General features: G+C 44.0%; 1 protein-coding gene across 1 annotated transcript; it reads right to left on the reverse strand.

Moving 5' to 3' along the window:
• Window positions 1–1,354: 1,354 nt before the first annotated feature.
• On the reverse strand, window positions 1,355–16,643 carry cyp26c1 (cytochrome P450, family 26, subfamily C, polypeptide 1). The gene is made up of 7 exons (XM_079559945.1): window positions 16,565–16,643; window positions 15,432–15,723; window positions 9,906–10,130; window positions 6,699–6,974; window positions 4,354–4,509; window positions 2,995–3,405; window positions 1,355–1,810 (listed from the first exon to the last, which is right to left on the reverse strand). The coding sequence occupies exons 2-7, from the start codon at window positions 15,630–15,632 to the stop codon at window positions 1,466–1,468; spliced, it is 1,614 nt and encodes a 537-aa protein (XP_079416071.1). The 5' UTR covers window positions 15,633–15,723; window positions 16,565–16,643; the 3' UTR covers window positions 1,355–1,465.
• Window positions 16,644–17,119: the final 476 nt, after the last annotated feature.

The following is a 17,119-nucleotide window of genomic DNA, read 5'->3' on the forward strand; positions in this document are numbered from 1 at the left end:
AGATACATCTGCATTTAAATACAGCTTATTCAAAACACTACTTCATTTGATACACAAATAACAGCACTGAGAATAATAGATTATCACATTCATAGACAGTCTGTAGAAGTCCAGGCTTTGTGGGTGAGGAATGGGGGTGGGGGGAGTCAAGTGCAAGTTCCATGAAGGGGTTGTGGAGGATGTCTTTAGCCTCGCTGGCGGGAGTTGTATGTGTTCAGCAAATTCGTAAAAAAAACGGAGAAGAAAGGCCCAGAGAGCTAACTGAAAGGCACAGTCCGTAAACAGGAGTGCTACAGTGAGCAGTTACATAGTTGGAATAGCTGCGTGTCGGGGGAAAGGCACCTCGCGTTTGAAGTGGTCTGCAGTCTGTCATCTAGGAACCGTGTCAGAGGTCAGGCCCCCGCTTCGTAACATTAGGCGTTTTCGCACCAAGCCGTTTCGTAGGGAAAGTACCATTGACCCCTATACCCTCCTGCCCTATTTGTGTCTGCACTGTAAACCGTGCTAACCTGTCGCTCCGCTTAGCTAAAGAAAATGTTGCATGTTGTCTGAAGGCCCCGAAGAATATTGATGCTGGGCGTTGGGAGTTTATAGAAAGAGGGATTGAATGAGTTTTACTACTTCTGTTTATGATGCACAGGAGGAGCTCCGCACGCTTTCAAATTAGTGACTGGATTGTGCGTTTCAAATGAGTGTTTTGAAGGCAATTGCTGGACCCAAAAGTAAGTCGTGAGCCATTCCTGCCCATCATCAACTTCTGAAAAGTGCAAAAATACTACCTGAGACTTTCACACTGACTGGTGCTGAGTTGTCTTGATGAATATGTCAGCTTTATAGACTTAGTCAAAGGTTGAATCAGCAATAATCTGTGAAAATCCTGGCCAGTCAAATGACACGCTTTTCCTATGCTATACCAAGACATGTAGTCTCCACAAGGAGTTTGGACTCTGTTTGGGATTGTCCTGCACAATTATATCCAGCTTAATTGTAGGCTCAACGTAAGCGGCGGAAGAGGCAGCAGCTTGGACATTATTTTGTCACTTTGGGACACTGTACGAATACGAGCCAGGATGGAATACCCATCACGGCAGTTCTATCTTTCCAGCAGTGCTTCAAAAGGGTGGGGGTCTGTACAAAAAAAGTTCCAGTGGTGCGAAAACGCCTCGAAGCACAGGCACTGCTCTACTTTGTTAATAAGTTAAATGCATTTACACACAAAGCTTTTGGAGGCACTCTCCCGACCGACTGTCTGTGACACCAAATGTGATCCCCGCGGCCTTCAGCGTCTCTGACTCTGCGGTAGTCTGTGCAGCAGAGAGGGCTCCCATCGGCCATGACGGGATGAGTGGTCAGTGAACTAGCTCAGAACTGGAAGACCTTGACCAAGTCTTAGGTCTTCTCTCTCCACTCGCAGACTCACACCTGCCTGTCGTGCAAAGTCTCCCGACGTCAGGCAGCCTGCGATCTAAAGCGGGTGGTTGTAGCTGAACGTGACGTGCAGTCCGTTGACAGGGTGTACTATGGGCACAGTCTGCATCTTGGGGAAGTCCTCTGTGGCCAGTGTCCACGTGCACGTCCCGATCAGCTCCACGGCCAGAGTCTTTAGGATGATCTGAGCCAGTTCTTTCCCCACACAGCTCCTCACGCCACCTCCGAACGGGACGTAGCTGAAGCGGGATGCGCGGCTCTCCTCCCGCTCTGGACCGAAGCGATCGGGGTCGAAAAGCTCCGGACTCTGGAAGACTGCAGCGGTCTCGTGGGTGTCCCGGATACTGTACATGACGCTCCAGCCTTTGGGGATCTGGTAGCCCTGTGGAGAAGAATATAGCGGGTTAAAGTGGACATGTGTAATTGTGGCTACATTATAATAGCATCTGTGCATAAAGAAGACTTTTGAATGTGTTTACAATCCAATAACATTTTTATTTAGCAGCCTGCTAACAACTCGTGAGCGCTGAGACGATAAACCCATTGAGAGCCATCTTGTTCAGCGCCCAATGATTTATTTGAACCGCACCACTGGTGGTTTGAGCCAGTCAGAATTGCCGCGAGTAGCCAGGATTTTACACTTGCCGACAATCAAATTTTATTGTGAGAAGTTGACCAGATGATGCCACGAAAACATGTATTCTGCTACACATGTACAAAACACAGAAATATTTTACAAATGTATCGTGTTGTTTTTTGTTGATCTACATTTTAAAGGAACAGGCCACCGTTTTTCCATACTGAAATGTGTTCTTGCCTGAGCTAAGATGAGTTGATAAGTACCTGTCTGGTCTTTGTGCGTGCCCTCAGTCATACGAAAAGACCAAAGATGTTGATAGCATTTGGCCTCTCCCAATGTATTCCTATGGCTCCAAACGGGGTGAAGTTAGAAGCGACCATGCTCTTCCACTGGCACACACAATAACCAGACAGGTACGTGTGAACTCGTCTAAGCTCAGGTAAGAATATATCTTAGTGTGGAAAAACGGTGGCCTGTTCCTTCAAGGGCTTTAAAATATCATAGGGGAGTCAGGTTCTATCTATTACGCAATAAAATACTGGAATAATTTTATCATCATTTAATTGTGTTGTAGCAGACTACATTTATTTTGCCTCCCAAGATCTACATTGTAAATGCAGCATTTATATAAGAAAATCGAGGCCTGCACTGTTTTAAACCAAATGCTGAAGAGTCTGAATCAGCACATTGTTTTCTTTGGTGGTCCACCCTGTTAACTGCTCAGCACTGTCTGAGTTGGGCACCGATTCAAACACACGTCTAATCACCTCCCTTGAACAGTGGAGGTGACTGCGGAGGGTTTGCGAGAGCTGGAAACACGTTTGGGCGTCATGTCAGAGACTTTGCCAACTACAATAGGCCTTCACACTTTGAAAATGGGATCATTTATGTTGTACGCCTTTAAATACTGGCTCAGGTGTGTTTTTGACGAAGGCACATTGCAACACTGTTAGAACCATGATTTTTAATGATGGATTATGACTCACGTCCAGCTCAAAGGTCTGCAGCGCTGTGCGGTATCCCCCGGACACGGGCGGCAGGTACCTCAGCACCTCTTTGACCACACAGTCCACGTAGCGCAGTTGGCTCAGCTTGTCCAGACTCAGGTGGGGGATATGGGAGCAGGGCAGGGGCACCGCGGGGATCTCGGGCGCACTGCTGGGGCCTCGATGTCCCCCGCCGTTCAGCAGCCGGGTGCCCTCTGCCGCGTCCTCCGTCTCCGTAGCCACGCTGACAGGACAGAAGGTCTGATGTGCCTCATACCCCAGGCCCTCGGCCTCCAGCTCAGCCCGGGCCCGCTCCACCACGTCAGGGTGCCGGAGGAGCTGAAGCACCAAGGAGGTGGACGCGCTGGCGGTGGTGGAGTGAGCCGCGAAGATCAGCTCTACCGCGGTCTCCTGCAGGGACAAGGAGGAAGGACGTTTACATGACAGGGGCCAAGTGAGTTTGATCGTGCAGAGTATAGTCGCTTTGCTGAGACATTTGAAAGATAAACACAATACTTTCTGTTCTATTGCATTTCTTATAACTCCTAAGTCAAGAGTTTGTCTCCCTTTTGTTTTGTCTCCCCAGATATTAATAATTCAAAGCCTAAACAAGAAAGATGGAGGGTGTTAACTATTTGTTTTATAAAGTCACTGATGGATCAAACTCCTGCATTCGACACTGAAGTGTAAACTAACCTTAAAGCTTTGGGAACTGTGTGCAAACAATGAATTGTCATGTTGGCCATTCCCTAAGTTTGAAGCACCCCTCTATCGATCCAAAGATTCCGTAAAAATGCACCCTATTCAAAAGAATTCGTTGGGACTGAAGACTAGACTTTTTTGTAAACAAGTCTTCAGCATCATACCTGGCGCAGTAAGTGACTGGACGGACTCCCATGGCGATGTTATGCACAGCAGTGGGACCCTTCCCAAGCTTTATCTCCTATAGACAGTACCAGCCTGGAATATTTTCCGTTACTGTGGGTGGCGATGGATGTGGAGTACACGTGCTGATGTTTTTATCATGTTTCTGCGGTATAGAGTCTTAAATACTGGCACTAGAGCTGGACTATTGATATATTTAAGAGATGGACAGTGTTTAACTCACAGTGAGAGAAATAGTATACTTGTTGTAGTCAGGAACTTCTCAAGAACAAATTACTTACAAATCCAAAAAAAAAAAAAAAGCTAAATTTTACTTGAACTGTTTGCTCAATGTCTCCACCTCCTTCTCACTCTGTACATTACCTGCGAGGAAAATGTCCAATGAAAATAACCAACACGATGTATCCAGTATTTCAAAAAAATCCGTTTTTAAGCACTTCCCTCTTCACAAATTGCTTTAGTGTTTCCTCCTACCTTGAGCTCCTGTAAGCTGAGGTGATAGCCGAGCTCTTTAGCGCTGGACAGCATGTAGTCGAAGGCATCGTTGTACTCCTCAGAATGCTGACGCTCCCTCTTCTCCTCAATGATCTTCTCCATGTTGGCGTGGAGGATCTCCCTGGCTTTAATGCCCTGGAGAGAAGCATTTCTTCATTGAAATACAGTGCATCCATAGACTCCTCCCAAATATTTTCTTACAACCACAAAAAAAAACTGTCAAATGCAGTTGGCAAATTGCAGTGCGGGGACAATTATGCCTACAAATACTAAAAATGCAACAAAAAAAACTTCACGTAACGTATTCCCTGTTGTACAAACCCAGGTGAATATAATACAGCATATGTACGGTGGGAGGAAAATGTATGTAAACTCCTTGCTCCTTATTTCTGCCTAAATTGGTCATAAAATGTGGTCTGATCTTCATCAAAATCATAAGAATGAACAGTATCTGCTTAAACTAATACCACCCAAATATTTACATGTCATCATAGTTTTAATGGCCATAACATGTAAACATTCACAGGACAGGGAGGAAAAAGTAAGTGAACCAAGGAATCTCGCTGCAACAGTTTTGGAAAGAGGAATGGTCCACAATGTAGTGATTGTCTAAGGTTTTTCTGCAAAGCATCTTGATAAACTTGTGAATACATTATGTTTCCATTGATGATATCACATTGTCCAGGCCCTGAGGCAACAAAACAGCCCCACACCATGATTCTCCCTGCTCCATACTTCACAGTTGGAATAGGGTTTTGATGTTGATGTGCTGTTCCTTTTTTTCCTCCACACATGACGTTGTGTGTTCCTCCCAAACTGTTCAACTTTGGTTTGCGAAACAGCACTTGGATGCTCCACTGCACTACTACGTAGTAAGATATTCTATGGACTTATGAACCCGGGAGTAGGACTGCATCTCCTCCACATTCTCGTTTCCGTTACCCTATCTACCCACCCTTCTTTTACTACTTTCTCTTTCATTCTATTGCTTTTTGGTATGGGGGTTAAAAGCCCGAGAGCTTGTCATATCCTCTGTAGCGTCTCAATGGCCTCTAATTATATCACCTTCGATTGTTTTCAATGGCCATCTTCTCTACGTTCGCCTTTGATTGTTCTCAATGGCCATCTTATCTACGTTCGCCTTCGATTGTCCACAATGGCCATCTTCTCTACGTTCGCCTTTGATTGTCCACAATGGCCATCTTCTCTACGTCCGCCTTCGATTGTCCACAATGGCCATCTTCTCTATGTTCGCCTTCGATTCTTCTCAATTGCCATCTTCTCTACGTTTGCCTTCGATTGTCCACAATGGCCATCTTCTCTACATCCGCCTTCGATTGTCCACAATGGCCATCTTAAATATGTTCGCCTTCGATTGTTCTCAATGGCCATCTTCTCTACGTTCGCCTTCGATTGTCCACAATGGCCGTCTTCTGTACGTTCACCTTCGATTGTCCACAATGGCCATTTTCTCTAGGTTCGCCTTCGATTGTCCACAATGGCCATTTTCTCTACGTTCGCCTTCGATTGTCCACAATGGCCATCTTCTCTACGTTTGCCTTCGATTGTCCACAATGGCCATCTTCTGTACGTTCGCCTTCGATTGTCCACAATGGCCATTTTCTCTACGTTCGCCTTCGATTGTCCACAATGGCCATTTTCTCTACGTTCGCCTTCGATTGTCCACAATGGCCATTTTCTCTACGTTCGCCTTCGATTGTCCACAATGGCCATCTTCTCTACGTTCGCCTTCGATTGTCCTCGGTGGCCATTATCCTTCTTTAATCGTTGGATTCAATCGTTACCTTTCACAGTCTATTTTGAGGTCATGGCCCTTACTTCTTATCTCTTTACCTTTCTTTACATTGCATATTTGTGTTTGTCGTGCGTGCCTCTGTAACCTGCCACACTGTTAGCAAAACAAACGTTTAGCATGTGTCCAAAGGCATCTAGATCACACTATATTGCATGGAAAATTAATAACTTAGCAAGAAGTACAGCATGCAATGTGCGGGCTTTGGGAGTTTACAGAAAATCAGGGATTCTGGCAGTTACAGTATATCGCTTGACTTCATAATGCAAATCAATCAATGATTCACATGTATTCGCGTTACATACATCTGTGTCTCTTGCTACGTAACCACGTCACCGAAGAGTTCCTGGGCTAGAAAGTATTACCCCCAAGGAAGGGCCCCAGTTTGAACTCCCTTGTCCAAAAGTGTTTAAAGTGGGTGAGTACTTTAAAGAGGACTAAGATCAGGAGAACTTCTATTGTTGGCATTGTTTTTCAACTCAAATCTCCAACATATGACCCCGTGGTGTACCTTGCGCAGGCCGCTGAGAGGAGCGTCGATGGGCAGGGAGAAGAGGTTGTTCATGAGCTGCTCGAAGGTCTTGGCGAGGTACTGCAGCCTCTCCTCGTCCAGGTTCAGCCCCAGCAGGACCCTCATGGCGATGCGGAAGGTCAGGGCCTTGGCCGCGGCGTACACATCCACAGGGCCCTCCTCGCAGCACCACTTGCTCACCTCGGACTTCACCACGTCCTGCAGCCGCGGCAAGTACGACTCCAGCGCGCTACGACTGAACACCTTCGCCAGCACCTGAGGAGAAGGCAGGGGGTGTCAGGGAGTTTGCTTTGTCACAATCTGCAAATCCAAAAGGCAGGTATTTTATTTCAGAAGGGTCTGGATGTTTGTGAGACGTCGCATTTGCTCTACATTTTCAGTGTTCGATTCCTGTCGCATTCCTGTCGCATTGTTGAAATTCAAAGCACCTGAACTTTTAATTGTCATATTTATTGCTCTGTTTTATTGCCTTAATGTTTGGTGCAGCCCTGTGAGGCGACTTCTGTTGTGATATTGGGCTATACAAAACCATTAAACTTGAAACTTGAAACTATGATGTTAAGCTTGAAAAACAAATTGACTTAAAGGAATGGAATTAAAGATCCTGTGTCCAATTTTTCTTGTTGTCAAGTAAATAAAAGTGGGAGATGAGTTCAGAACTAACAATTCTCACGTAACAAACTCCAACTTTTATAAATGATTCCTAACATAATGATGTGTTATAGCTTTCAGGAGGGAGAGCGACAGTTGTTTTTGGCGTCAGTTCCGGTGTTTACAGTCACTAAAAAACGTTCATAATATAAGAAATGCTGTTAAAGGAACAGGCCACCATTTTTACATACTGAGATATGTTCTTGCCTGAGCTTAGACGAGTTGATGCGTACCTATCTGGTCTTTGTGCGTGCCCTCAGTCACGAGATGTTGTTAGCATTTGGCCTCTCCCAATGTATTCCTATAGCTCCAAACGGGGGTGAAGTTGGAAGCTACCACGCTCTTCCACAAGCATGTACAAAGACCAGACAGGTACGTATCAACTCGTCTAAGCTCAGGTAATGTATAATAACTTGTACCAATGGAGTACCATGGAATAATTTAGTAAGTAGTTTGGCGGTACATAATGTAATAAGACATAAGACATTTGGATTTTTACCAGTTTTTAGCAGCTCCGCGGCAGTAACCAAAAAGCTCCTTCGAAGGTCCTACATATCCTTCTCCATCTCTTGCTAAGCTTAATTCCTCTCATCGTGAAGTGAAAACACTCGTCACAGCGACCGCCACACAAGCCCAACAGGGTGACCAGGATGTGAAACTAGAGGATATGTAGTTTATTTTGGATCGATATTGCATTTTCTAACCAACAAAGTGTCAGACAGCAATTAAGATTTCTTAACCAAATACCTGAAAACAGCAGAATTCCCACCCATTAAGAAAATGTAATGATGAATGCTTGATAGAGTATGTTTACATTATAATTGTCCAGTCCTAACTGTGACAAAAAAGCATCTGGCTTCAAATCATCTGCTAGCACACCAAACTTAGCAGTTGTTTTAGTATGATAATTTTGACTTTTTGTATTTGCCCCATTTATGTATTTCTAGCTTAGTGGGGCCTTATGCAAAATACTGTTCATTTGACGCAGCCGAGATCTGTCGAGAGTCCCAGAGAGCTCTGCAGTTTTGCTTCTTGTTAGAAATGGCCGCGGGCATGTTAGCACTCCGGTCGTAAAAAAAGAAAAAAACAGATTATGACCCAGGACACGCACCCAACACCTCTGAAGGGGGAGACAAGTCGAAAGGGGAGACAGGGCGGGCCCAGGAAAGATGTGAAGGAGATACGGGAGATGTAAGGGACCGTAAAGCAAACGCACCTACAAAACGCTCAGACGCTGATTCCAACAGATAACACCACCCGCTCCAGAGAGGTGCTGGGCCTCAACTTTGTGGCTTCAAGCGGGTGATCACCAAATCATCAATGCAGGATCATCAAGGTCTTCCACCCGACTGAGATTTGCCTTTCTTTTTTTTCCACAAACATAGCCTAAAACACCTCACATTGGACCTTATTCATGTGCTAAAGTTGCGTTTTGGTCATGATTTCGTCTTTTTTAAGTCTTGATTTGATACAATATGACAAAAATAAACCCGCCACTGGGCCTGACATCTGCGCAAACAGATCTAAGAAGTTTTATTTTGTTGATTGTATTCGAGTTACAAAGACTTTGTCCGAGTTTTTGTTTGTTTGAACAAGCTTGATTTTGGGTTGAAAGCTCAACAAATAAATGATGCTAGGAAGGAGATATAAAAAGTCCCTCTGAAACAAACTTCAAGATATTGTTTAGTACAAGCCTGGAAGGTTTGGAGTCTGTATGAGCGACTAAAGAGGAGATGTTGTTGCAAGAGTGGGACGAAAACCTCATTTTCAGAAAATGGGCCCTAAAGTTTTGTATCATCTGCACATGCAGATTTAAATTTTTCCCGTCTTTAGCCAGTGCCTTCTCCCAGAAAGGAAATGACCAAATTTGGATTCCTTCCTGTGTATCTCCAACTTGCTCGCGACAAAACATCATAAAATAAGCATTGTGCAGGGTGAGTTCGGTCTTTATTTTGTACATTTTTACTCTGAAATTAAAACTAAGATGTTAAGGTATAAAACTACATACTGTACCGCTATGTCAACAGTGGCCCCTGCGTGAAAAATCTGGGCTGGGTATCATTAAAAAAACTAGATGCAAGTTCGCCATTATATGCTCATTACTGCCACCTCAGGTCATGCGTGTAACTGCACCTTCTATACCTTCTATACCTATACTTCTATACCTTCTTATACACAATTTTTCCTTATTTTTGCCACAATTTCTCATATTTTCCCCCATTTTTCCCCAAAGTATTTTCCCATTTTCCACACATTCCTTGACACTGAAGATGAGCCCGATTTTGTAAATGTGCAGCTCTTACAAACATTATTTTTCTGTTTTCTGTTTCTACATGACAAATATTTTTTGCATTGGTATCGATCAGGTACCAGTATCGAAAATCAAGAATTGTTGAAGTACCGGTATAGAAAAACAGTACCCAGCCCCAGCTTAAAGCAAAGATGGATTTTAACACCATAGTTTACAAGTCTCTTCAATAACAGCTTTTTGACTAATTGACCTGATGGTTTGGCTGAGAGTTTGAGCGCCTGTACCTTCCTCTTCCTCTTGTGCAGGTCCCCGATGGAGTTGACCAGCGTGTTGGGCCCCAGGATGATGCGTGTGCTCTGGGGCCACTGTGTGCACACCAGGCTGTGCTCGCCCAGCAGAATCTTCCGTATGTTCTCCGCTCCGGTCACGCGGATCACGGGCTTCCCCAGGAGGTGGGTCTTAAACACGTTGCCATGGCGCTCTCGGCGGGAGATGTGAAAGTTCGAGCCCTGTGAGGGGGGGGCAATAAAAAAAACCTGTCACACTTACGCAATGTACACTTTTTTCCTCAAGAGAGCTCATGCATGTGACGTCATAACTAGAGGTCGACCGATATATCAGATCTAGTGCCGATAAAAGCTGATAGCTCCGGGGCCGGAAGTGAGAGTGAAGTCAGGGCTTTAAAATGAGTCCTCCCACAACATCCTAGGCCTCAGGGGAAATGAGAAACATTGTAATGAAAATTGGTTAGTTACAAGTTTGTCAAATACAAGTTAAATCTGAGTGCATATGAGCATGATGTATGTCATTTTGAAGCTAAGAACCGGGACAATTCAATCACTGAGGTAGTTGTATATTGGATCGCCGCACAAAATGCCGCGGCTAGCACCAGTATGCTAATGCTAATGGCAGCTTATCAAAGATGGGACAGAAACTATGATTGAATCACCTAAAGCAGTGGTCCCCAACCTTTTTCCTCCTAGGGACCGGTGTCAGACTTGAAATTTGTCCGAGGACTGGTGTGACAGTTGGAAAGATTTTTGCTGACTTATGAAATTATTCAAGTCACAATCCCACATACACACCTTTTCAAAACCCAAGGGCTCTTTTGTATTAACATAAATGTGTAAAACACAATATTTTTTTTCCCCATGGCAGCCCAGTACCGGACAGCCCGTGGCCTGGTTCTGGGCCGCGGCCCACAGGTTGGGGACCACTGACCTAAAGTAATAAAATAAAATCGGCCACTGCTGAAGGGGCCAAGTATTAAGATTATAGACCAGATATTTGGAAAAATATCGGTTGAAAATATCGGCAGAGCATATCACATCAGCCAATAACGATCCCAAAAAATCGACATCATCATCGGCCTTAGAAAAACCCATATCGGTCAACCTCTAGTCATAACATAGCAACACCATGGCAGTTAGGATAGGGTGACCAGAAGTCCCAGTTTAACCGGGACAGTCCCAATTTGGAAGCCTCTGTCTCATGTCCCCTTGGATTTTCCAAAACCATTTATCTGTCCCTGTTTGTCACCAGTGCCATGCCAGAAGCAACGTATTTTTACTTGAAACTTACTGACTTTTGGCCGTGTGTCCATCAAACACAAAGGTTCCATAGCAAATTGACCAATAAAAAGTTCAGAAGTCTACGGTCCATTTCACTTCAATTTTATTGCTAAACCTGGGGGGGAAAGTCACTTTTTAGCTCCAGACACAAATTCCCATTGTGTCCCAGATTTTGATATGGAAAATCTGGTCACCCTAAATTTGGATTCCAAAGTTTAGTGGACTTACTCATAGGCGTTTGATCCTAACATATGCAGACAGTTAGCAAGTCGACTAGTCCAGGAGACTGTTCAGGGTCCGTTAGCCTGCTCAATGTATTTTTCCTATAGTCGTTAGCATTAGCCATTAGCCATCAAATATCGCAAATTATGAAAGAACCCGATGTGTTCAGCTGTTGTCAACCATCGACCATGTTTATGTGAGGTCAAAGCCTCGTTAGAAGTGAATGTATGCATGAATGTACAGACTTTGGATATTTTACTTTATTCAGTTAGTTTCCATTTGTGTGAAGTGTTTCCTAACCAGGGGTGCGGGGACGTCATTTCAAGAATTATTTCAGATTAAAAAAATGTAATTAATTTGAATACATATTTTAAAGGAACATTTTAATTATGTTTTTCAGTAAAAAGTTTGATTTTGAGAATGTTTCAACTTCACTTTGACACACTATTAAATACGGAATAATCTTAATTGAATTGGTCACTTTGTAATAGTATTGGCAAGAGCCTCAAGGTGGGGGTACTCGGAGTATAAATGAACGATTTCAAGGAGTAGGGAGACAAAAAAGGTTGGGAACCACTGAGTTACACATCCAGCCCAGCCTACATTTCCACTGAAACATATTATTATTACACCTTGGCTTTTAGGTGATTTTATCTCATAGTCCGATTTAACGTTTTATGTGTCTATCTGTTCTGTATCTACTAGCTATTATTTGAATAAATTGCCGGTTATTCTTTTGTCTTGTGTTGTTTTCACTGCGGTTAAAGTGACAGTCTGTAAGTTTGCAAAGATGGAGTGAAATTTTAAAGTAAACAATCAAACTCCTGCCGTCTTTAACCAGAAAGCCTGTCTTAGTTTGCAAAATGAGGAGAGCAGCAACAGAATTTTCCAAAGTAAACGATCAAGCTCCTCCCCCTCCCTCCTGATTGGACCTGACTGGCTGGTTCACAGGAAAAGCTTGTCTCATTGGTCGACACAGTAACTAGTTTCTGAGATTTGGGATTGAGGGACTTCACAAAAAACAATATTATATTATTAATTACTTTACATCAAAATGCAAGACCAGGAGGAAAAATATTTAGACTTCCAGACTATCACTTTAACCTCTTAATCCCCACATTAGTGCATTTTCTCCAGTTCAGCTTTACTCAAATCCAGAAGCTTCTTGACTGGACAGCAAAGTGTAATGCCTCCTTTGAAAGCTAAGACATACAGAACTCATCTAAATGGAGCTTTTTCCTCACGTTCTTGCTGCCCTGTCGACACTTTTTGTTCATCTCATTTTTGCCACATTTTCATTGCTTTTTGTCATGTTTTGTTGTGTTGTTTGTTTGTTTGTTTGTTTTACTTTTTTTTGCTCTTTTGTCGCTTTTTGGTCACTTTTTTATCACTTTTCCCTTGCTCGTTTTTGACCCTTTTTGTTGCACTTTCATCCTCGTTTTCATCTCATTTTCGTTGCTATTTTGACCATTTTTACCAAGAAGCTTTCAGATTTGGATAAGGCCGAACTGGAGAAAATGTGCTCAGTTAAGGTGGGGGTTAAGAGGTTAAGCACTTTGAACTGCCACTCTGTATGGCAGCACTAAAACGCCATTGAAAAGCATTCAATATGACTTGCTGCTGCCCATAGAAACCTTCTACTATAAAAGTACTACCCTAACTGAATGAAGTATGACATGGCACCTCAACACAGCTTTAATTGTTATTTATTTATTTAATTATTATTTCAGTATCTATTCTGTTCAGGTGTGTGTGAGCAGGTATAACCACACCCCAAATTTTAAAACCCCATGCAAAAAAGATAAATGGCTCAAATTTTTCTCACAAAAGACTGCATCGACTGTGCCAAATTTTTTAGAAAATCCAAGAAGGTTCATATAAATTTAACGTGGAATGGTCTCATGGGCCAAATAGGGCAAATGAATGGAGAGTTCCACACCTCAGATTTGGGGAGTATGGAAAATATTTTATGTTATAGCAGGTGGGCTAAACTGAAGCTAAAGAATTGGATAACCTTTCCACACACAACTGAGACAGTCATTTGATATCACAGTGTTGGATTAACAAAGTTTGTAAAGAGAAGTTGCCATTATGAATGACATTTTTTGAGATGTTGGCTATGAAGTGGCTTGATCTTTGAAAACAGAAACACACAAACCCGTATTATGTTACATTGCCATACTCCTCATCATGCCAGGACTCTTTGTTCCAAATTTCACTGCAGTACGACACAGTACATGACTACAGTCTAAGGCTTGGCCCCAGAAAAAGAGCAGTTTTGGGAGGGTCCAAACCGTCCTGTCTGGTAATGGCCTGAGGTGTATTCTAATGAAAAATAAAACTTTGAAAATAACCACATGGACGAGGTCTGGCTCTCGAGCTGCTAGAAATTGAGGGAAGAACTGCAATTCAACTTCACCGAGGCAATCAGTCCATTTAGAGAAAATGAAAATGTGCTTTAATCCGTGTCTTAAACAAAAGAATGAGGTTGCTCATGTGCACTGGGAACCTCTGCTTCTGTTGTTGCACGAGGAGGGAAGACGTTCTCATCAAGTCTGCACATGCTGCGTTATAGTTTCTCTCGATTGACAGGACACCGCTCCTGACACACGGCATTTCTCTAAACACTGCACGGCCTTTTCTTTATCAGGGGCCCAGTTCACAAAGAACTGCGCTTTAACTCGTCCACACAAACCCCCAACTCTGCTCAGTCAGCGACGTTTGACATGAAATGGCAAATGAAGATGTGTTCACACTCGCATCATGTGTGAATAACATCAAATTCTTTGTCTACGCAAAAGGTTCCGTATTTGATGTCCAAACTTTCAAGGGTTGGAAGAGTTTTGTGGCCTATGCACTGCTTTTCTTGTGTTTTTGGGGCAGATGAAATGGCTCCATGGTGGGTCTTGCTTTAACTCAAAGTCCGTCCCTCAACTTCCCATCACATTAGGGTGACCAGATGTCCCAGTTTTGAGTTCCTTGTCCCATATCCCAATAGATTTCTCCAAAACCGTTAATTTTTCCCAGTTTTACTCAGTGTCTGCGCCAATTGTCACGGTTTTCTGCCAACATAGTCCCCAAAAGAACACACTTTACTTAAATAAATAAATAAAAATGTTTTTAGCTCACCTGTATATCAATAAACAAGTAAACCAATTATAAAATCTCAACTCCTGCAGTTTGGTGCATGTGTTGAGACGTTAACAGTTTTCCCAATGATCGTGAGAAAGACAGCCTTTTGCAACCCCTGCATATTCCCGGACTGTGTCTATTTTTTTTTTTTTTTTTTTTTTTTTTTTTTTCACCCTACACCACATTTCAAAGGTTCTCCCTCTTTTGGCTACTTTTTGAGGTGTTCTCCGCAATATCTTCAGTCTTACTTAAAGCCACACTGTATAGCATTTAATTCAATAAAATAGAATCAGATAATTCACAATAAAAATAAACAGAAAATGACCAAATAAACAGTCCTCAGACCTGACTGTAGCTTTACTAGGAGTGTAGATCCAGCTCGTCTCCATGGGGATGTCGACTAAAGGCGCCAAATATGAGATTTAAGGTATTTTAAGGTTAGGTCCTCCATTTGTTGATTATCCACTGCAAAAGTGACTTTTTCTAGAGCTGGTCTTGGTGCATGTATCATATTACTTGCAACAGTAGAATCCAAATGTTATGCAGTGTGCCTTTAAGAAAACGTTTTTACGCATGTGTAGTTTTTATGTGCCCATAGTCGCTTTACTCACGCAGAAATTCCGAATACTGCCATTGACTTTTCACATGAAACAGCAAAAAAATATGTACTCACGTTTAGGTTAGTACATTTTCTGGAACTGTGTGCAAAAATCTGTTAGTGTTTCCAGTCAATGGCATTGATTGCGTGTATTTTCCACTGAGAACGGTAACTTTCGCTTCTTCCAAAGAAAGAAAACAAGAAAAACTGCCTGCACCAAACGCAACGTCTTGATAGAAAAGTAAAACCAAAACTCCACCGCGTTGCCCTGCATCGTCTGCACTCACCTGAAAGAGCCAGTGGAAGGTCTCCCCGACCAGCGGCCAGCCCATGGAGCCCTTGGGCAGCGGCAGGCTGCTGTCCTTGTCCCGGGTCAGGCTCCAGCGCAGGCTCCACAGCTGCCGGGTTAGCGCCAGCAGCAGCACCGCGGACAGCAGCGACGTGAGCGCGGTCACCAGCGCCGACAGCACCCCGAACTGGAACATCATCCCACCATCCACCTGCGAGCGCGTGCGTAAAAGAAAAGGGGGGAAAAAATCCGGTGTGTGCGTCTGACCCCGTGCGCCGGTCTCTCCGCGTCTGTTTGAGGAGGACACAACGGTGATGTCGTTAAAGCTTTTCTTTTGCTATTTTTGCTTCTTTATTTTATAACCCACAATTAAATCAGCAGATATTTTATTAGACCATGATAAATATGAACTTTGAGTTCACGCAGATGGAGCAAAAACATTATACGCGCAACATCCCCCGGCTATACAGTTCCAGATGAATGCGTAAAACTCACTTCGCCAACGTGTTTTCAGTGAGCGTAAAGGACTTACCAGCCGAACTAGAAATCCAATTTCTCACTAGTAAGCTCAACACATTCTATCACAGAACCGCTTCCCCCCCGCTACCAGACCGCCTGCCTCCTCACAAGTTGCCAAGTTGTACGAATACCCAAGTGCCAAAACAAAACGAAACAAAACCAATGAACACACCAAAACATCCTGTCTTTTACGCACGCACCGCAGCCTCTTCTCCAAAGCCCGGATTTACCCAACAGCCCCCCGCGAGTCGAGGGAGAGATGCGGCTCTAAAAGTTCCCGCAGGCACCGGGGAGCATCATTCCTGCCACGCTCCGAGCTGTCAACTATTCCGAATAGTTTTAGTTTTTTCCCCTTTTTTTTTTGTTGCATGCGCCGGCTTGTCTATCACTGCGGCTTTATGAGTATACAGTTCAGACACCCGCGCGTCCCAACACCCTCTGGCTCTGGCTTTATGGAGCAGCGCAATAAATCAAGGCTCCCAAAGAAAAAAAGGAGAAGAAAGCTCAATTTACATACAGTGGAACCTGACCATCCCGTTCCCCCCCGTGCTCTCATCACGCAAAAGAAAAGAAAAAATCCCTCACGCTCAAATAAGTTCCCCTCTTTCTCACCTTTGCTCCGCTGTGATCTTCGCTTCTCCTTCGATTTGTGCGCGCGTTTGGAAAGTGTCCCGACTTGTTGCTCCGATCCGCGCCGCCGCTGGAGTTTTATACTAAAGTCCGTGCGCCATGATCCACCTTCGGGATGACGTGGTGAATACGTTAAAGAGGCGATCCAAAGGAGAGAAAGGAAAAAGAAAAAAAAACCGGGAGAGAAAGCTGAGAGAGGCAAACGCAACCGCTCCGCTCTACACACTCACTCACTGAGCTCCTAGTGTGTGTGTGTGAGAGGGGATGGAGTACGCGCACAGGTACAGCCAATCAGCTTCCGCCTCGGCGAGGAGCTGCAGGTTGCAGAGTCAGGGGGGTCGAGAGAGCCGCGCGGTGCCAGTCGTGGTTCTCTGCCTCCTCCGTGCGCACTGGTATGGCGAGGGAGATAAACCGGTTCTGTTCCAGGGCTTCCCGCGCAGAGGTCACACAGGGTGAAGACGATCGAGGCGCCTTTTGGGGAGGAGAGGGTTAAGTAATTGCCAGGGTTTAGTTCTGGAAAAGAGTCTCATTTCATTC

The sequence above is a fragment of the Gobius niger genome (genome assembly GCF_951799975.1).
Source record: "Gobius niger genome assembly, chromosome: 7".
Taxonomy (NCBI): domain Eukaryota; kingdom Metazoa; phylum Chordata; class Actinopteri; order Gobiiformes; family Gobiidae; genus Gobius; species Gobius niger.